The sequence below is a fragment of the Somniosus microcephalus genome, chromosome 9 (genome assembly GCF_052327205.1).
Source record: "Somniosus microcephalus isolate GS21.2 chromosome 9, FLI_Smic_1.0, whole genome shotgun sequence".
NCBI lineage: Eukaryota > Metazoa > Chordata > Chondrichthyes > Squaliformes > Somniosidae > Somniosus > Somniosus microcephalus.
In genome coordinates this window covers 92,277,388-92,298,387 of record NC_140995.1, presented here as the reverse complement: position 1 = coordinate 92,298,387, position 21,000 = coordinate 92,277,388, and the positions used below count along the sequence as shown (strand labels likewise).

Here is a 21,000-nt window from a genome sequence, read left to right as displayed (position 1 = left end):
GGCTGATCTTCTACCTCAACTCCACCTTTCCGCACTATCCCCATATCCCTTGATTCCCTTAATATCCAAAAATCTATCGAGCTCTGTCTTGAATATACTCAATAACTGAGCATCCACAGCCCTCTGGGGTAGAGAATTCCAAAGATTCATGACCTCTGAGTGAAGAAATTTCCCCTTAACTCAGTCCTAAATGGCCAACCTGTTATTCTGAGCCTGTGACCTCTAGTTCTAGGCTCACCAGCCAGGGGAAACATCCTCCCTGCATCTACCCTGTCAATCCCCCTTAAGAATTTTATATGCTTCAATGAGATCACCTCTCATTCTTCTAAATTCGAAGGAATATAGGCCTAGTCTACTCAATTGCTCCTCATAGGACAATCCCCCCATCCCAGGAGTCAGTCTGATTTTACTTCCTGTACTATGAATAGCAGTGCAATTGTGCAAAAACAGATATATCATCCTGCAGTAGTGAGTCTCTAATTGATGCTTTAAAATATTGAAAGTTTGTCCTGGGTGCGTCCAAGAACATACATATCTGAAACTCGACATTTTTTGTTTCTTTTCATAAACACTGACCAGCCTCTCATTAACATGAGTAGATTGTAATTCATGGAGGTCATTAACATAAACTCAAGCACATAATAAACATTTAGCTTATCAAAGCCATGCCTTTGACAGACCAACTCACCTTATCCTTAATCATACCAAATGTATTTAATCTTCTGAGGGAAAGTTCTTCTATATTCCTGAACCTTAAAGTAATCAAGTGAAGCTCCAGACTCTCAGTTTAGTTTTACAAATGGAATTCAACCTGACTAGCTTTTGCTAATAAGTAACAATGGTGACGTAGCAATTGTAGTGAGACATCACAACAAGAAGTTACATTATCATTTAAAATGTCCAAACACTTCACAGAGAAGAAATGGATGGTGAGTAGTGGTAGAAGAATTAGGAGAGATGACCAAAAGCATAGTCAAATATATAAATTGAGGAGAAAGGCCCAGAGGTTTATGGAAGGAGTTCCAGAGAGTAGGGCCCATATGGCTGAGGAGTCTACCACCATTGGTGTAGCAAAGGGACAGTGGAGTGTACCGGAGGCCAGAGTCTGAGCCCACAGCAAGAGCAATGAAGTAAATCAAGAAGTAGCCAATTAGTGATGGCTGAAGATACAAGCCTAGATGAATGACTAGAGCAGGTTACAGCTGTAGGGAGGGGTGAGACTGTTACAAATTTTGAGTCTGCCTTAGATAGTCTCTCGGGTTCAGCAATGCTGGTTGCTCCGTAAATGGTCCCCATATCTTTCTTTCAGGAGTTGCCCATACTGCCCAATATGTAATCACTAGCTGAAGTGCCCGGCGGTGCCGAGGCTTTTTCGAGGGAATGTTGTTGTTGGAAGAGAGAGAGAGAGCGACTGGGGGGAAGAGAGAGCGACTGGGGGGAAGAGAGAGAGCGACTGGGGGGAAGAGAGAGAGCGACTGGGGGAAAGAGAGAGAGCGACGGGGGGAAGAGAGAGAGCGACTGGGGGGAAGAGAGAGAGCGACTGGGGGGAAGAGAGAGAGCGACTGGGGGGAAGAGAGGGGGGGAGGGGGGGAGGGAGGGAGGAGAGGGAGGCGGGGAAGGGAGGGCGAGGGGGAGGGCGGGGAAGGGAGGGGGGAAGGGAGGGCAGGGGGAGGGGAAGGGAGGGCGGAGGGAGGGGAGGGAGGGGAAGGGAGGGCGGGGGGGAGGGGAAGGGAGGGCAGGGGGGGAGGGCGGGGGGGAAAGGGAGTGGAGGGAGGGCGGGGGTCGCCCCCCCCCCGAGGGTCGCCCCCCGAGGTGAAGACCGCCGATTGCGCCCGCCCCCCGAGGGTCGCCCCCGCCCAGGTGAAGACCGCCGATTGCGCGCGCAGCAGGAGCTGAGACGCGGCGTCTCTCTCGGCCGGCGGGCCCGGTTGCCAGGGTAACCGTGACGCTGACCAAGCCAGAGAGAGAGAGACGCCGCGTCTCAGCTGCTCCTGCTGCGCGCGCGGCCCCCCACCCCCCGCCCGAGGGTCGCGGCCCCCCCCCCCCCGAGGGTCGCGGCCCCCCCCCCCCCCCGAGGTGAAGACCGCCGATTGCGGCTGTGGGAGACGTGGGCCCGGTTGCCAGGGTAACGCTGGACGCTCAGCAAGCCCCGCCCCCGGCCAGCCAGAGAGAGACAGCGCGTCTCAGCTCCTGCTGCGCGCGCACCCTAGCGGCGCTGGGCTGAGGCTCGGCCCTCCAGCCTTCGAGTGGGGCCGGGAGGTGCCTAGCTCGGGCGTGGGTGCGGAGGAGACGCCGAGGCTTCTAGGCCTACCTGGAAAAACGGGGAAAGGTAGGAAAATTAATGAGATTAGATAAGTTAATTACTTTCTAAATCATTTTTTAAAAAAACAATATGTGTTTTAAAAGCAACGTTTTTTTTTAAGACGCAGAAAGCGGGAAAAAGAAAGGAAAAGTTTGGAATCAAGATGGCGGCGACTCACCTCGGTTCAGAACGATAAAGCCCGGCCACACACGCACCGATTGGCCCGGCGGCACACGCCAGCAACCCGGCGTACGATTGGTCGAGCTCGAGGTCACTCTGTCGCTAATGAGCGGATAATGAGATGCTAATGAGCGGAATGTTGAAGGTTTTTGGGATACCGCGGGCGCAATTTTAGCCCGGCCGAAACGTAAATACGCTTAAAACCGTCTCGGAAGTGTAAGCTTTCTTTGGAGGTAACGCGCGCGTAGGTACGCCCTGTAACTTTCGAGTGCATACCCATAAGCACACGCGATGACAGACAGATAGACAGATAGACAGACAGAATGACAGAAGTACCGATTTATATATATAGATATGATAGCATATCCAGGGGAGGTGTGGGTAGAGTATAACAATAATAACCTTCTCGGGTGGATGGCACACTGGTATCTGAAGTGAGACAACAAATTACTTATTAGGACTTAAGTAACTTATTGTCCCTTGTTATTGTGGAAAACAGTAAGGATAATTTGCTCCATGAACACATCAATTTCCCCTTTGTAAGTAAGATTCTGAACCTGTGTGAACTCACTTAATTTTAAAGCAAAGTGCTTAAACAGAACTTATTCACAAATCCTTTCTGTGGAGGAATTGTCAAAAAAATGTGGCAGAGACCGTGAAGAGATTTGTAAATGCAAATGATGATTTTGAACTCAGTGCACTTCAGTGGAGCCAATGGAGGTTAGTGAAAACAAGGTGATGGGTGGGATCTTATTGTGGGGTATGATGTGAGGTAGAGTTCACATTTAGGAATTTGGCATTGAAAGTACAAAACTACAGAAAAACAATCCTCGCCTCTGTATAGTAACCATCAGATCTCAAAGTGATGACATGTCAAGTGGTTGGTATGAAAGAGGAAAAGATGAGTATGATCACCTTCCTTTTCAGAAGCAAATAAATCAGCTTGTTGAATTTTTTTAAAGTGAACACATACCACAGTCTCATTTCAATTTCGGTATGCACATTAAAAGGATAGAAAATATGGCCATATAAAATGTCATTGGCCCAGATTTTGTTGTAATAATAATGGCGAGGCTATCAGCACTCGCCATTATTACAGGGTAAATCTGACAGCAGCATCTGGTGTCCGCACATATGCAATTAAACGGAAGTCCAGAGGTTGCTATCAGAGATACCCTGCTCCTCCACAGGGTGCGCTGTTGTAGTCCTCGCCGACAGACTCGGCATTGAATCACTGTAATGGCATGAACTTAGGGTACTTACCCACTAGTTCCGTACTAAAGACTGCTGAAAAAGGTAGGGCTTGTGCATTTAGGAGTAAGTGAGTTTATAACGGCATAGTAAGTGATAATTACCGCTGAACAACCTCTCTGGCCCTGAAAAATTAATTTTATAAATGTGGAGTCTCATTCCCTCAGAAGAAAATTAATGTTGCAGATTTTTTTTAAATGTAAAATTATTTTTTGTTTGTCTTTTATCACTCCTTTAATCCCATTTGTATTTCCCAATCTTTATTTCACTTTCTCTACATAATTTAAATCTCATTTATGGCCTGGATTTTGCTGTAATAATAACGAGGCTGTCAGCGCTCGCCGTTATTACAGGGTAAATCTGACAGCAATTTCTGGCATCTGCACATGCACAGTAAAACGCGGAAATCTAGAAGTTGCTGTCAGAGATACCCTGCTCCACCACAATCTTTATTTTGCATTCTGTACTAAATCTAATTTATATTTCCTGCTTTATACTTCCTGGTTTAGACTCTGTGAGCCTCAGTGAAGATTCTTCAATATGATTGGTTGACAAGCCTCACTGTTTCTTGCCCTGTCCGTAGACACCACAGATCCCCTGGAGATGACGCTGTGCTGAAACAGACGCCCGTGACAGGAAGTCTCCGCTCTAAAGCCTGTCAAATCTTTGTAGGCACCTGTCAGTGAGGTGAACAGCGAGTGCCATTCCTTCACAGCTAACAGAAAAATTCGGGCCAGATAGAGAAATGCCAGGACTTTTTGAGCCTGTGGGGGTGAATTTCCTCAGGTGTTCTCAAGCTCATCCGCGATGACTTCGGGAAGAGCTGTGGAAATGTTTACGCAGTTTTACCAGGTTCCCGCATCTCTTCCACCAAAGATACAGCAGACAAGCGGGTTAGGATGATTGGCTATGATAAATTGACCCTTAGTGTTAGGGGGATTAAATACGTGGGGTTACGGTGATCGGGTGGGATATGTGTCGGTGCAGGCTCAGATGGGCCGAAATGGCCTCTATCTGCACTGTGGGGTTTCTGTGAACCCTCACGGAAATTCACAATGGGAAGGTTCTGCTTATATCAGAGACCAGAGTTTGTGCCAAAAGTCGGAAATTCTACTGCAGCCACTGGTGGTCATTTTTAGTTAGTGGTAAACAATCTTTCCTTTGTGAATTCCCCTACATGCGATAGCTTTTTCCACTAGCATGATCACGTTTGTCTGTCTTCCTTTACCACTGCTGTGTTTGGCCAATTCTAAGCAGCGTGACCATAGTTACAAAGATTTCTTCCTTTAATAAAAGTGCAGTTCCTCTGTCCCTATTCGCTCGAAGATCGCGAACTCTGCTGCCTTATGTGGTTTATGCTGCATTTTCCCTAACTATTTTTTTAAAAGCTTGCAAGAAAAATACAAGATAATTTCAGAATTTGTTCCCTTGCATCTTAGCTTGGCAGAGTAATCGCACAGTTTCATGTGATGATATCCTGGTTTGGACTGGGAGGGGGATGAGGGATAGCATGAAGAAACAGAGTTGGAGAGAAGGCAGAAAAAAAAACTCGAATGTCTGGTTGAGAGGAGAGTGACTGAAACACACTCTAATAGAGAGAAAGAAAGGGAGCGATTGGCAGTTAAACAAATCAAATAAATACACAGCAACGGAGAAAATCAAAAACGAGATGTGCAATTAGACAAAAAAGCAGATTAATGTTCACAATGTGCTGATACTTTTCCTGCAGTTCCTTGTTGACTTTCATGTGCACACAGAATGTGGATCAAAAATGGAAACAGGCAATTTGTTTCCATATTTCCTCGGTGTTCTCCCATATGAGAGGAAGAAAAACCCAAGGAAATACAGGAAAATACAAGGGAAATGTTTAGTCTATGGGAAAGTATGAGAGTATTGTGGTGCACCAGTTTTTTTTACTATTCAAGCTTTATATCATCTGCCAACAAGGCGGTCACATTTTGGCTTTCTTCTGTTATAATACCCAGTTTTACTGCCTGAATTTTGCATCAAGTCACAAGAAGAGAACTCTACAACTATTATGACAATGACACTAATGGCAATTAAAAAAACAAACTTCATGAAGTAGAGGGTCACACACTGCTTGGATAATAGGAGTCTAATGGGGTAGAGGAGCAGCGGGATCTGGGGGTACAGATACACAAATCACTAAAAGTACTGAAGTAGGTTAATAACGCCATAAACAAAGAAAAACAAGCACTGCTGTTCATTTCTAGGGATATAAAATTGAAAAGCAGAGAAGTTATGTTAAACTTGTATAGAACCTTGATGAGATCACAATTGGAGTGTTGTGAACAGTTCTGGTCTCCATATTATAAAAAGGATATAGAGGCACTGGAGAAGGTGCAAAAAAGATTCACAAGGATGATACCAGAACTGAGAGGATATATTTATCAGGAAATACGGAGCAGGCTGTGGCTCTTTTCTCTAGTAAGAAGTCACACAACACCAGGTTATAGTCCAACAGTTTTATTTGAAATCACAAGCTTTCGGAGCGCTGCTCCTTCGTCAGCTCCACTTCACCTGACGAAGGAGCAGCGCTCAGAAAGCTTGTGATTTCAAATAAAACTGTTGGACTATAACCTGGTGTTGTGTGACTTCTTACATTTGTCCACTCCAGTCCAACACCGGCATCTCCACACCATCTTTTCTCTAGAAAAGACAAGGCTGAGGGGTGACCTGATAGAGGTCTTTAAAATAATGAAAGGGTTTAATTGGGTAAACATAGAAAAAATGTTTCCACTTGTAGGTAGTCCAAAACTAGAGGTCATAAACAATGTTCCTCGTAATTTCTTTTTTGGGTGCACTTTAAGCGACTGCACGGTTCATTCAGTTTCGCGCATGCGTGAACTTTAACTGCAAAAGCCGGCTGCGCGGGACCAGAGAGCTTATATGGAACGTTGGTCATAAATATAAAATAGTCACTAATAAATCCAATAGGAAATTCAGGAGAAACTTCTTTACCAAAGATTGGTAAGAATATGGAACTCGCAACCACAAGGAATAGTTTGGGCAAATAACATAGATGCATTTAAGGGAAAACTGGATAAGCACATGAGGGAGAAGCGAATAGAAGGGAGTGCGATGAAGAGGGGTGGGAGGAGGCTCGAGTGGAGCAGAAACGCCGGCACGGACCAGTTGGGCTGAATGGTCTGTGTCTGTGCTGCAGACTCGATGCAATTACAACAGTGACTATGTAATTAATCTGACAGGATTGATCAATTTTACACACGAAAATTGTATTTGCCCCGGCACAGTCAAACTCTGGAGCCAATGACAGCAGGCCCACTGGAACATACAAACGAAATTCTGCTTTCACAGAATCACAGAAACCCCACAGTGCAGATAGAGGCCATTTCAGCCCATCGAGCCTGCACCGACACATATCCTACCCGATATCCCTGTAACCCCTACACCAACACCTATCCCACCCATGGTCAATTTATCATAGCCAATCAACCTAACCCACACATCTTTGGCCTGTGGGAGGAAACCGGAGCCCCCGGAGAAAACCCACACAAACACGGGGAGAATGTGCAAACTCCACACAGACAGTCACCAGAGGCCGGATTCGAACCCGGGTCCCTGGCTCGGTTGAGGCAACCGTGCTAACCACTATGCCACTGGCTGCAGTTTAAAGCTTTAACTGGATTCTTTCTAAACCTGGTTTAACATTTAAGAGGTTGACAGTGTAACAGCTGGAGTTATACCGCCACCAATGTGCACTAGCCGGCGGTATGAGGGCTAACTCTTCCAAACCAAAGGTTCCAGGTTTCCGTGGCGCGGTGCACAGGATACCAAAAGGCGCACTATAACTCGGCATAAGTACATAGGTTATTAGGAAAATAAGAGCTCTTCTGTAACTCTCACTCGGTGTATCACCAGGCTGTGGCTGGGAGCTGTGGATTTTAGGGAGAATGCTGTACTTTACCCATGATTGACATCAGAAACGAATTTCAGAAGCCTTGCAGAAAACGGTTACCCCCAAAGGAAACTTCACAGAGTGTTGCAAGGATTACCCTATGCTTTTCGATTGCAATATGTAGCAGTGTGGGAAATAATTTAGAATAGCTAACATTTGCTTTACATTAAACCTTTAAAAATGCGGGCTCTGCTTTAATCAATCTGATCAAGAAAATGTTAAGTTTAACGTATAAGGAATGTGTAGAATCTCGAGAACTATATTACGATGCCCAGAAGCGACGTGGCCTCTTTTAGTTGCGCTTATCTGAACGAATAATTATCGTTACTGACGGAGACACAACATTGATGGAAACCAATAATTCCATAAATCAGTCTTGGAGATTAGGACTTCTCAAGTGATGGAGAAAAGAGAATAGAATAGGATTATGATGTGAAGTACAGTATTAGACACGTTTGAAGTGACACTGAGCTATTTGCCTCCAGGTTATGACCCAAATTCCCAACAAATCCGTTGCAATCACTTTGCCGTCTGATCCTTTGTATTCTGTTGTGTTCTGACATGTCATTGGACATTGTTAAATAGACATATTATGCATATTAAATAAATCATATTATTTGGCCTGATAGATGCACAGCTGTAAATATGATTGCTGCTAAATTATTAAAAAGATGGACTGGAAACCAAATGTGTTAGTTACAGTTATACAATTGCCCAATCAGAAATATGGATGGAAATAAAAGTGGAATTCACAATCATTATAAATTTGTTTCTGTGTCAAATTGAAATATTTATTTCTCACAAAAGATATTTGCAGTTCGATAAATGTCCTGTTTGTGGCGAAATGAGGGGAACTAAGCACGTTACGTCCATTTGATAGAATTGAACGTAAAGTTATTTATTTACATTTATTTCTCGACTATTTAACGTTTTTTTTCCGGGGACCTGCTTGCCAAACAATTACCGTTCTTTGCAAATAAACCTCAAAAAACATTTTTACAAGAGTTGTCATCATTAACTAGTCAAACGATAAGAATTGAAATAAGAAATCATCGGTATAAAATCAGAGATGACTTTTTTCAATCAAGGGAATGGCTTGTACAATGTTGCTATTGTTTCTACTGTACAGGTGAAAGAGGGAAGCTTTCTCTTATTTTCCAATGTACCTTGTACAATGTTACTGCGCTGTGGAAGAGCTGGTTTGGTGTATCGGACCGTCGGTGGGAGCTGAATCCTCTGGGTCGGGAGTCTCGGGACCCTGTAATAACGGTAATTAAGTCCACCAACTTGAACGATGAGCACAAGGACACAGCAGAGAACGCCGCTCCACAACAGCTTCATGATGTATGTCTCCTCTTTTTCTCACAGTCCTTCTCTTTCTCACAGGTATCCGAGAGTTTTGCAGTTCACTTGGAGATTGCAGCCGGTCTGAGTAAACTTAAAGCTCCCAGTCTGGGCCACGTGTGAAATACTGAACCAATCACCAATAAATCTTTTAAAGACGAGAGCTATGAATTCTGAGCACGATCGAGTTTACGGTCCTTGAGGCTGGGCTGGTGGTCCCACCCCCTCGAACCATTGGCAAGCTCTCGACCAGAACTAAGGGCTTGTTGTGTGTTGATGAGGGAGACGGTGGGTGGGGGTCTTGCTGTGTTGGTGAGGGAGACGGTGGGTGGGGGTCTTGCTGTGTGTTGATGAGGGAGACGGTGGGTGGGGGTCTTGCTGTGTTGATGAGGGAGACGGTGGGTGGGGGTCTTGCTATGTGTCAGTGAGGGAGACGGTGGGTGGGGGTCTTGCTGTGTGTGGATGAGGGAGACGGTGGGTGGGGGTCTTGCTGTGTTGATGAGGGAGACGGTGGGTGGGGGTCTTGCTGTGTTGGTGAGGGAGAGGGTGGGTGGGGCTCTTGCTATGTGTCGTGGGAGATGGTGGGTGGGGGTCTTGCTGTGTCAATGAGGGAGATGGTGGGTGGGGGTCTTGCTGTGTGTTGATGTGGGAGACGGTGGGTGGGGGTCTTGCTGTGTGTCAGTGAGGGAGACGGTGGGTGGGGGTCTTGCTGTGTGTGGATGAGGGAGACGGTGGGTGGGGGTCTTGCTGTGTTGATGAGGGAGACGGTGGGTGGGGGTCTTGCTGTGTTGGTGAGGGAGAGGGTGGGTGGGGCTCTTGCTATGTGTCGTGGGAGATGGTGGGTGGGGGTCTTGCTGTGTCAATGAGGGAGATGGTGGGTGGGGGTCTTGCTGTGTGTTGATGTGGGAGACGGTGGGTGGGGGTCTTGCTGTGTGTCAGTGAGGGAGACGGTGGGTGGGGGTCTTGCTGTGTGTGGATGAGGGAGACGGTGGGTGGGGGTCCTGCTGTGTGTGGATGAGGGAGACGGTGGGTGGGGGTCTTGCTGTGTGTCAGTGAGGGAGACGGTGGGTGGGGGTCTTGCTGTGTGTGGATGAGGGAGACGGTGGGTGGGGGTCTTGCTGTGTGTCAGTGAGGGAGATGGTGGGTGGGGGTCTTGGTGTGTGTTGCTGAGGGAGACGGTGGGTGGGGGTCTTGCTGTGTTGATGAGGGAGATGGTGGGTGGGGGTCTTGCTGTGTGTCATTGGAGATGGTGGGTGGGGGTCTTGCTGTGTCAGTGAGGGAGACGTTGGGTGGGGGTCTTGCTGTGTGTTGATGTGGGAGATGGTGGGTGGGGGTCTTGCTGTGTGTCAGTGAGGGAGACGGTGGGTGGGGGTCTTGCTGTGTGTGGATGAGGGAGACGGTGGGTGGGGGTCTTGCTGTGTGTTGTGGGAGACGGTGGGTGGGGGTCTTGCTGTGTGTCAGTGTGGGAGATGGTGGGTGGGGGTCTTGCTGTGTCAGTGAGGGAGATGGTGGGTGGGGGTCTTGCTGTGTGTCAGTGTGGGAGATGGTAGGTGAGGGTCTTGCTGTGTGTTAGTGTGGGAGACGGAGGGTGGGGGTCTTGCTGTGTGTTGTGGGAGATGGTGGGTGGGGGTCTTGCTGTGTGTTGATGAGGGAGGCGATGGGTGGGGGTCTTGCTGTGTTGGTGAGGGAGACGGTGGGTGGGGGTCTTGCTGTGTGTTGTGGGAGATGGTGGGTGGGGGTCTTGCTGTGTTGATGAGGGAGACGGTGGGTGGGGGTCTTGCTGTGTGTTGGAGATGGTGGGTGGGGGTCTTGCTGTGTTGATGAGGGAGACGGTGGGTGGGGGTCTTGCTGTGTCTTGATGTGGGAGACGGTGGGTGGGGGTCTTGCTGTGTGTCAGTGAGGGAGACGCTGGGTGGGGGTCTTGCTGTGTGTGGATGAGGGAGATGGTGGGTGGGGGTCCTGCTGTGTGTGGATGAGGGAGACGGTGGGTGGGGGTCCTGCTGTGTGTTGTGGGAGATGGTGGGTGGGGGTCTTGCTGTGTTGATGAGGGAGACGGTGGGTGGGGGTCTTGCTGTGTGTTGTGGGAGATGGTGGGTGGGGGTCTTGCTGTGTTGATGAGGGAGACGGTGGGTGGGGGTCTTGCTGTGTGTCATTGGAGATGGTGGGTGGGGGTCTTGCTGTGTGTCAGTGAGGGAGATGGTGGGTGGGGGTCTTGCTGTGTGTCAGTGTGGGAGATGGTGGGTGGGGGTCTTGCTGTGTGTCAGTGTGGGAGATGGTGGGTGAAGGCCTTGCTGTGTGTTAGTGTGGGAGACGGAGGGTGGGGGTCTTGCTGTGTGTTGTGGGAGACGGTGGGTGGGGGTCTTGCTGTGTGTTGATGAGGGAGACGGTGGGTGGGGGTCTTGCTGTGTGTCATGGGAGATGGTGGGTGGGGGTCTTGCTGTGTGTTGATGTGGGAGACGGTGGGTGGGGGTCTTGCTGTGTCGGTGAGGTAGATGGTGGGTGGGGGTCTTGCTGTGTGTTGATGTGGGAGACGGTGGGTGGGGGTCTTGCTGTGTCAGTGAGGGAGATGGTGGGTGGGGGTCTTGCTGTGTGTTGATGTGGGAGACGGTGGGTGGGGGTCTTGCTGTGTGTCATGGGAGACGGTGGGTGGGGGTCTTGCTGTGTCAGTGAGGGAGATGGTGGGTGGGGGTCTTGCTGTGTGTTGATGTGGGAGACGGTGGGTGGGCGTCTTGCTGTGTGTCAGTGTGGGAGACGGTGGGTGGGGGTCTTGCTGTGTGTTGATGAGGGAGACGGTGGGTGGGGGTCTTGTTGTGTTGATGAGGGAGACGGTGGGTGGGGGTCTTGCTGTGTGTCAGTGTGGGAGACGGTGGGTGGGGGTCTTGCTGTGTGTCAGTGTGGGAGACGGTGGGCGGGGGTCTTGCTGTGTCAGTGAGGGGGACGGTGGGTGGGGGTCTTACTGTGTGTCAGTGTGGGAGACGGTGGGTGGGGGTCTTGCTGTGTCAGTGAGGGAGATGGTGGGTGGGGGTCTTGCTGTGTGTTGATGTGGGAGACGGTGGGTGGGGGTCTTGCTGTGTGTCAGTGTGGGAGACAGTGGGTGGGGGTCTTGCTGTGTGTCAGTGTGGGAGACGGTGGGTGGGGGTCTTGCTGTGTGTTAGTGTGGGAGACGGTGGGTGGGGGTCTTGCTGTGTGTTGTGGGAGATGGTGGGTGGGGGTGTTGCTGTGTGTTGATGAGGGAGACGGTGGGTGGGGGTCTTGCTGTGTCAGTGAGGGAGATGGTGGGTGGGGGTCTTGCTGTGTGTTGATGTGGAAGAAAGTGGGTGGGGGTCTTGCTGTGTGTCAGTGAGGGAGACGGTGGGTGGGGGTCTTGCTGTGTGTCAGTGTGGGAGACGGTGGGTGGGGGTCTTGCTGTGTCACTGAGGGAGACGGTGGGTGGGGGTCTTGCTGTGTGTCATGGGAGACGGTGGGTGGGGGTCTTGCTGTGTCAGTGAGGGAGATGGTGGGTGGGGGGTCTTGCTGTGTGTTGATGTGGGAGACGGTGGGTGGGGGTCTTGCTGTGTGTCAGTGTGGGAGACAGTGGGTGGGGGTCCTGCTGTGTGTCAGTGTGGGAGACGGTGGGTGGGGGTCTTGCTGTGTGTTGTGGGAGACGGTGGGTGGGGGTCTTGCAGTGTCAGTGAGGGAGATGGTGGGTGGGGGTCTTGTTGTGTGTCAGTGTGGGAGACGGTGGGTGGGGGTCTTGCTGTGTGTCAGTGTGGGAGACGGTGGGTGGGGGTCTTGCTGTGTCACTGAGGGAGACGGTGGATGGGGGTCTTGTGTGTCATGGGAGATGGTGGGTGTGGGTCTTGCTGTGTGTTGATGTGGGAGATGGTGGATGGGGGTCTTGTGTGTCATGGGAGATGGTGGGTGGGGGTCTTGCTGTGTGTTGATGTGGGAGAAAGTAGGTGGGGGTCTTGCTGTGTGTCAGTGAGGGAGACGGTGGGCGGGGGTCTTGTGTGTCATGGGAGACTGGGTGGGGGTCTTGCTGTGTGTTGTGGGAGATGGTGGGTGGGGGTCTTGCTGTGTGTTGATGAGGGAGACGGTGGGTGGGGGTCTTGCTGTGTCAGTGAGGGAGATGGTGGGTGGGGGTCTTGCTGTGTGTTGATGTGGGAGAAAGTGGGTGGGGGTCTTCCTGTGTGTCAGTGTGGGAGACGGTGGGTGCGGGCCTTGCTGTGTGGATGAGGGAGACGGTGGGTGGGGGTCTTGCTGTGTGTTAGTGTGGGAGACGGTGCGTGGGGGTCTTGCTGTGTGTTGTTATGGGAGATGGTGGGTGGGGGTCTTGCTGTGTGTTGATGAGGGAGACGGTGGGTGGGGGTCTTGCTGTATGTTGTTATGGGAGATGGTGGGTGGGGGGTCTTGCTGTGTGTCGATGAGCGAGACTGTGGGTGGAGGTCTTGCCGTGTGTTGATGAGGGAGACAGTGGGTGGGGGTCTTGCTGTGTGTTGTGGGAGACGGTGGGTGGGGGTCTTGCTGTGTGTCAGTGTGGGAGACGGTGGGTGGAGGTCTTGCTGTGTGTTGTTATGGGAGATGGTGGGTGGGGGTCTTGCTGTGTGTTGATGAGGGAGACGGTGGGTGGGGGTCCTGCTGTGTGTGGATGAGGGAGACGGTGGGTGGGGGTCTTGCTGTGTTGATGAGGGAGACGGTGGGTAGGGGGCTTGCTATGTGTAGTGGGAGATGGTGGGTGGGGGTCTTGCTGTGTCAATGAGGGAGACGGTGGGTGGGGGTCTTGCTGTGTGTTGATGTGGGAGACGGTGGGTGGGGGTCTTGCTGTGTGTCAGTGAGGGAGACGCTGGGTGGGGGTCTTGCTGTGTGTTGATGTGGGAGACGGTGGGTGGGGGTCTTGCTGTGTGTTGATGAGGGAGACGGTGGGTGGGGGTCTTGCTGTGTTGGTGAGGTAGACGGTGGGTGGGGGTCTTGTCGTGTGTCTTTGGAGATGGTGGGTGGGGGTCTTGGTGTGTGTTGATGAGGGAGACGGTGGGTGGGGGTCTTGCTGTGTTGATGAGGGAGACGGTGGGCGGGGGTCTTGTCGTGTGTCATTGGAGATGGTGGGTGGGGGTCTTGCTGTGTCAGTGAGGGAGACGGTGGGTGGGGGTCTTGCTGTGTGTTGATGTGGGAGACGGTGGGTGGGGGTCTTGCTGTGTGTCAGTGAGGGAGACGGTGCGTGGGGGTCTTGCTGTGTGTGGATGAGGGAGACGGTGGGTGGGGGTCTTGCTGTGTGTTGTGGGAGATGGTGGGTGGGGGTCTTGCTGTGTGTCAGTGTGGGAGACGGTGGGTGGGGGTCTTGCTGTGTGTGGATGCGGGAGATAGTGGGTGGGGGTCTTGCTGTGTGTCAGTGTGGGAGATGGTGGGTGGGGGTCTTGCTGTGTGTCAGTGTGGGAGACGGTGGGTGGGGGTCTTGCTGTGTCACTGAGGGAGACGGTGGGTGGGGGTCTTGCTGTGTGTCATGGGAGACGGTGGGTGGGGGTCTTGCTGTGTCAGTGAGGGAGATGGTGGGTGGGGGGTCTTGCTGTGTGTTGATGTGGGAGACGGTGGGTGGGGGTCTTGCTGTGTGTCAGTGTGGGAGACAGTGGGTGGGGGTCCTGCTGTGTGTCAGTGTGGGAGACGGTGGGTGGGGGTCTTGCTGTGTGTTGTGGGAGACGGTGGGTGGGGGTCTTGCTGTGTCAGTGAGGGAGATGGTGGGTGGGGGTCTTGTTGTGTGTCAGTGTGGGAGACGGTGGGTGGGGGTCTTGCTGTGTGTCAGTGTGGGAGACGGTGGGTGGGGGTCTTGCTGTGTCACTGAGGGAGACGGTGGATGGGGGTCTTGTGTGTCATGGGAGATGGTGGGTGTGGGTCTTGCTGTGTGTTGATGTGGGAGATGGTGGGTGGGGGTCTTGCTGTGTGTCATTGGAGATGGTGGGTGGGGGTCTTGCTGTGTCAGTGAGGGAGACGTTGGGTGGGGGTCTTGCTGTGTGTTGATGTGGGAGATGGTGGGTGGGGGTCTTGCTGTGTTGATGAGGGAGATGGTGGGTGGGGGTCCTGCTGTGTGTGGATGAGGGAGACGGTGGGTGGGGGTCCTGCTGTGTGTTGTGGGAGATGGTGGGTGGGGGTCTTGCTGTGTTGATGAGGGAGACGGTGGGTGGGGGTCTTGCTGTGTGTTGTGGGAGATGGTGGGTGGGGGTCTTGCTGTGTTGATGAGGGAGACGGTGGGTGGGGGTCTTGCTGTGTGTCATTGGAGATGGTGGGTGGGGGTCTTGCTGTGTGTCAGTGAGGGAGATGGTGGGTGGGGGTCTTGCTGTGTGTCAGTGTGGGAGATGGTGGGTGGGGGTCTTGCTGTGTGTCAGTGTGGGAGATGGTGGGTGAAGGCCTTGCTGTGTGTTAGTGTGGGAGACGGAGGGTGGGGGTCTTGCTGTGTGTTGTGGGAGACGGTGGGTGGGGGTCTTGCTGTGTGTTGATGAGGGAGACGGTGGGTGGGGGTCTTGCTGTGTGTCATGGGAGATGGTGGGTGGGGGTCTTGCTGTGTGTTGATGTGGGAGACGGTGGGTGGGGGTCTTGCTGTGTCGGTGAGGTAGATGGTGGGTGGGGGTCTTGCTGTGTGTTGATGTGGGAGACGGTGGGTGGGGGTCTTGCTGTGTCAGTGAGGGAGATGGTGGGTGGGGGTCTTGCTGTGTGTTGATGTGGGAGACGGTGGGTGGGGGTCTTGCTGTGTGTCATGGGAGACGGTGGGTGGGGGTCTTGCTGTGTCAGTGAGGGAGATGGTGGGTGGGGGTCTTGCTGTGTGTTGATGTGGGAGACGGTGGGTGGGCGTCTTGCTGTGTGTCAGTGTGGGAGACGGTGGGTGGGGGTCTTGCTGTGCGTTGATGAGGGAGACGGTGGGTGGGGGTCTTGTTGTGTTGATGAGGGAGACGGTGGGTGGGGGTCTTGCTGTGTGTCAGTGTGGGAGACGGTGGGTGGGGGTCTTGCTGTGTGTCAGTGTGGGAGACGGTGGGCGGGGGTCTTGCTGTGTCAGTGAGGGGGACGGTGGGTGGGGGTCTTACTGTGTGTCAGTGTGGGAGACGGTGGGTGGGGGTCTTGCTGTGTCAGTGAGGGAGATGGTGGGTGGGGGTCTTGCTGTGTGTTGATGTGGGAGACGGTGGGTGGGGGTCTTGCTGTGTGTCAGTGTGGGAGACAGTGGGTGGGGGTCTTGCTGTGTGTCAGTGTGGGAGACGGTGGGTGGGGGTCTTGCTGTGTGTTAGTGTGGGAGACGGTGGGTGGGGGTCTTGCTGTGTGTTGTGGGAGATGGTGGGTGGGGGTGTTGCTGTGTGTTGATGAGGGAGACGGTGGGTGGGGGTCTTGCTGTGTCAGTGAGGGAGATGGTGGGTGGGGGTCTTGCTGTGTGTTGATGTGGAAGAAAGTGGGTGGGGGTCTTGCTGTGTGTCAGTGAGGGAGACGGTGGGTGGGGGTCTTGCTGTGTGTCAGTGTGGGAGACGGTGGGTGGGGGTCTTGCTGTGTCACTGAGGGAGACGGTGGGTGGGGGTCTTGCTATGTGTCATGGGAGACGGTGGGTGGGGGTCTTGCTGTGTCAGTGAGGGAGATGGTGGGTGGGGGGTCTTGCTGTGTGTTGATGTGGGAGACGGTGGGTGGGGGTCTTGCTGTGTGTCAGTGTGGGAGACAGTGGGTGGGGGTCCTGCTGTGTGTCAGTGTGGGAGACGGTGGGTGGGGGTCTTGCTGTGTGTTGTGGGAGACGGTGGGTGGGGGTCTTGCTGTGTCAGTGAGGGAGATGGTGGGTGGGGGTCTTGTTGTGTGTCAGTGTGGGAGACGGTGGGTGGGGGTCTTGCTGTGTGTCAGTGTGGGAGACGGTGGGTGGGGGTCTTGCTGTGTCACTGAGGGAGACGGTGGATGGGGGTCTTGTGTGTCATGGGAGATGGTGGGTGTGGGTCTTGCTGTGTGTTGATGTGGGAGATGGTGGATGGGGGTCTTGTGTGTCATGGGAGATGGTGGGTGGGGGTCTTGCTGTGTGTTGATGTGGGAGAAAGTAGGTGGGGGTCTTGCTGTGTGTCAGTGAGGGAGACGGTGGGCGGGGGTCTTGTGTGTCATGGGAGACAGTGGGTGGGGGTCTTGCTGTGTGTTGTGGGAGATGGTGGGTGGGGGTCTTGCTGTGTGTTGATGAGGGAGACGGTGGGTGGGGGTCTTGCTGTGTCAGTGAGGGAGATGGTGGGTGGGGGTCTTGCTGTGTGTTGATGTGGGAGAAAGTGGGTGGGGGTCTTGCTGTGTGTCAGTGTGGGAGACGGTGGGTGCGGGCCTTGCTGTGTGGATGAGGGAGACGGTGGGTGGGGGTCTTGCTGTGTGTTAGTGTGGGAGACGGTGCGTGGGGGTCTTGCTGTGTGTTGTTATGGGAGATGGTGGGTGGGGGTCTTGCTGTGTGTTGATGAGGGAGACGGTGGGTGGGGGTCTTGCTGTATGTTGTTATGGGAGATGGTGGGTGGGGGGTCTTGCTGTGTGTCGATGAGCGAGACTGTGGGTGGAGGTCTTGCCGTGTGTTGATGAGGGAGACAGTGGGTGGGGGTCTTGCTGTGTGTTGTGGGAGACGGTGGGTGGGGGTCTTGCTGTGTGTCAGTGTGGGAGACGGTGGGTGGAGGTCTTGCTGTGTGTTGTTATGGGAGATGGTGGGTGGGGGTCTTGCTGTGTGTTGATGAGGGAGACGGTGGGTGGGGGTCTTGCTGTGTTGATGAGGGAGACGGTGGGTAGGGGGCTTGCTATGTGTAGTGGGAGATGGTGGGTGGGGGTCTTGCTGTGTGTCAGTGTGGGAGACGGTGGGTGGGGGTCTTGCTGTGTGTGGATGCGGGAGATAGTGGGTGGGGGTCTTGCTGTGTGTCAGTGTGGGAGATGGTGGGTGGGGGTCTTGATGTGTGTCAGTGAGTGAGACGGTGCGTGGGGGTCTTGCTGTGTGTGGATGAGGGAGACAGTGGGTGGGGGTCTTGCTGTGTGTTGTGGGAGATGGTGGGTGGGGGTCTTGCTGTGTGTCAGTGTGGGAGACGGTGGGTGGGGGTCTTGCTGTGTGTGGATGCGGGAGATAGTGGGTGGGGGTCTTGCTGTGTGTCAGTGTGGGAGATGGTGGGTGGGGGTCTTGATGTGTCAGTGAGGGAGACGGTGGGTGGGGGTCTTGCTGTGTGTCAGTGTGGGAGACGGTGGGTGGGGGTCTTGCTGTGTCACTGAGGGAGACGGTGGGTGGGGGTCTTGCTGTGTGTCATGGGAGACGGTGGGTGGGGGTCTTGCTGTGTCAGTGAGGGAGATGGTGGGTGGGGGGTCTTGCTGTGTGTTGATGTGGGAGACGGTGGGTGGGGGTCTTGCTGTGTGTCAGTGTGGGAGACAGTGGGTGGGGGTCCTGCTGTGTGTCAGTGTGGGAGACGGTGGGTGGGGGTCTTGCTGTGTGTTGTGGGAGACGGTGGGTGGGGGTCTTGCTGTGTCAGTGAGGGAGATGGTGGGTGGGGGTCTTGTTGTGTGTCAGTGTGGGAGACGGTGGGTGGGGGTCTTGCTGTGTGTCAGTGTGGGAGACGGTGGGTGGGGGTCTTGCTGTGTCACTGAGGGAGACGGTGGATGGGGGTCTTGTGTGTCATGGGAGATGGTGGGTGGGGGTCTTGCTGTGTGTTGATGTGGGAGATGGTGGATGGGGGTCTTGTGTGTCATGGGAGATGGTGGGTGGGGGTCTTGCTGTGTGTTGATGTGGGAGAAAGTAGGTGGGGGTCTTGCTGTGTGTCAGTGAGGGAGACGGTGGGCGGGGGTCTTGTGTGTCATGGGAGACGGTGGGTGGGGGTCTTGCTGTGTGTTGTGGGAGATGGTGGGTGGGGGTCTTGCTGTGTGTTGATGAGGGAGACGGTGGGTGGGGGTCTTGCTGTGTCAGTGAGGGAGATGGTGGGTGGGGGTCTTGCTGTGTGTTGATGTGGGAGAAAGTGGGTGGGGGTCTTGCTGTGTGTCAGTGTGGGAGACGGTGGGTGCGGGCCTTGCTGTGTGGATGAGGGAGACGGTGGGTGGGGGTCTTGCTGTGTGTTAGTGTGGGAGACGGTGCGTGGGGGTCTTGCTGTGTGTTGTTATGGGAGATGGTGGGTGGGGGTCTTGCTGTGTGTTGATGAGGGAGACGGTGGGTGGGGGTCTTGCTGTATGTTGTTATGGGAGATGGTGGGTGGGGGGTCTTGCTGTGTGTCGATGAGCGAGACTGTGGGTGGAGGTCTTGCCGTGTGTTGATGAGGGAGACAGTGGGTGGGGGTCTTGCTGTGTGTTGTGGGAGACGGTGGGTGGGGGTCTTGCTGTGTGTCAGTGTGGGAGACGGTGGGTGGAGGTCTTGCTGTGTGTTGTTATGGGAGATGGTGGGTGGGGGTCTTGCTGTGTGTTGATGAGGGAGACGGTGGGTGGGGGTCCTGCTGTGTGTGGATGAGGGAGACGGTGGGTGGGGGTCTTGCTGTGTTGATGAGGGAGACGGTGGGTAGGGGGCTTGCTATGTGTAGTGGGAGATGGTGGGTGGGGGTCTTGCTGTGTCAATGAGGGAGACGGTGGGTGGGGGTCTTGCTGTGTGTTGATGTGGGAGAAAGTGGGTGGGGGTCTTGCTGTGTGTCAGTGTGGGAGACGGTGGGTGCGGGCCTTGCTGTGTGGATGAGGGAGACGGTGGGTGGGGGTCTTGCTGTGTGTTAGTGTGGGAGACGGTGCGTGGGGGTCTTGCTGTGTGTTGTTATGGGAGATGGTGGGTGGGGGTCTTGCTGTGTGTTGATGAGGGAGACGGTGGGTGGGGGTCTTGCTGTATGTTGTTATGGGAGATGGTGGGTGGGGGGTCTTGCTGTGTGTCGATGAGCGAGACTGTGGTTGGAGGTCTTGCCGTGTGTTGATGAGGGAGACAGTGGGTGGGGGTCTTGCTGTGTGTTGTGGGAGACGGTGGGTGGGGGTCTTGCTGTGTGTCAGTGTGGGAGACGGTGGGTGGAGGTCTTGCTGTGTGTTGTTATGGGAGATGGTGGGTGGGGGTCTTGCTGTGTGTTGATGAGGGAGACGGTGGGTGGGGGTCCTGCTGTGTGTGGATGAGGGAGACGGTGGGTGGGGGTCTTGCTGTGTTGATGAGGGAGACGGTGGGTAGGGGGCTTGCTATGTGTAGTGGGAGATGGTGGGTGGGGGTCTTGCTGTGTCAATGAGGGAGACGGTGGGTGGGGGTCTTGCTGTGTGTTGATGTGGGAGACGGTGGGTGGGGGTCTTGCTGTGTGTCAGTGAGGGAGACGCTGGGTGGGGGTCTTGCTGTGTGTTGATGTGGGAGACGGTGGGTGGGGGTCTTGCTGTGTGTTGATGAGGGAGACGGTGGGTGGGGGTCTTGCTGTGTTGGTGAGGTAGACGGTGGGTGGGGGTCTTGTCGTGTGTCTTTGGAGATGGTGGGTGGGGGTCTTGGTGTGTGTTGATGAGGGAGACGGTGGGTGGGGGTCTTGCTGTGTTGATGAGGGAGACGGTGGGCGGGGGTCTTGTCGTGTGTCATTGGAGATGGTGGGTGGGGGTCTTGCTGTGTCAGTGAGGGAGACGGTGGGTGGGGGTCTTGCTGTGTGTTGATGTGGGAGACGGTGGGCGGGGGTCTTGCTGTGTGTCAGTGAGGGAGACGGTGCGTGGGGGTCTTGCTGTGTGTGGATGAGGGAGACGGTGGGTGGGGGTCTTGCTGTGTGTTGTGGGAGATGGTGGGTGGGGGTCTTGCTGTGTGTCAGTGTGGGAGACGGTGGGTGGGGGTCTTGCTGTGTGTGGATGCGGGAGATAGTGGGTGGGGGTCTTGCTGTGTGTCAGTGTGGGAGATGGTGGGTGGGGGTCTTGATGTGTCAGTGAGGGAGACGGTGGGTGGGGGTCTTGCTGTGTGTCAGTGTGGGAGACGGTGGGTGGCGGTCTTGCTGTGTCACTGAGGGAGACGGTGGGTGGGGGTCTTGCTGTGTGTCATGGGAGACGGTGGGTGGGGGTCTTGCTGTGTCAGTGAGGGAGATGG

At 53.7% G+C, this 21,000-nt stretch overlaps 1 protein-coding gene across 3 annotated transcripts in view; it reads right to left on the bottom strand.

Moving 5' to 3' along the window:
* matn3a (matrilin 3a) overlaps positions 1 to 9,153 on the bottom strand; it is a 40,580-nt gene extending 31,427 nt beyond the window's left edge. Inside the window, exon 1 of one of the 3 annotated variants that reach the window (XM_085996856.1) lies at positions 8,840 to 9,153. In XM_085996856.1, coding sequence (XP_085852982.1) covers positions 8,840 to 9,014 — 175 coding nt within the window. In that variant the 5' untranslated portion in view covers positions 9,015 to 9,153. Of the gene's footprint in view, positions 1 to 688; positions 1,441 to 8,839 lie in introns of those variants that run through there. The other 2 variants (XM_085996854.1, XM_085996857.1) reach the window with 2 other exon arrangements.
* Between the last annotated feature and the right edge of the window lie 11,847 nt (positions 9,154 to 21,000).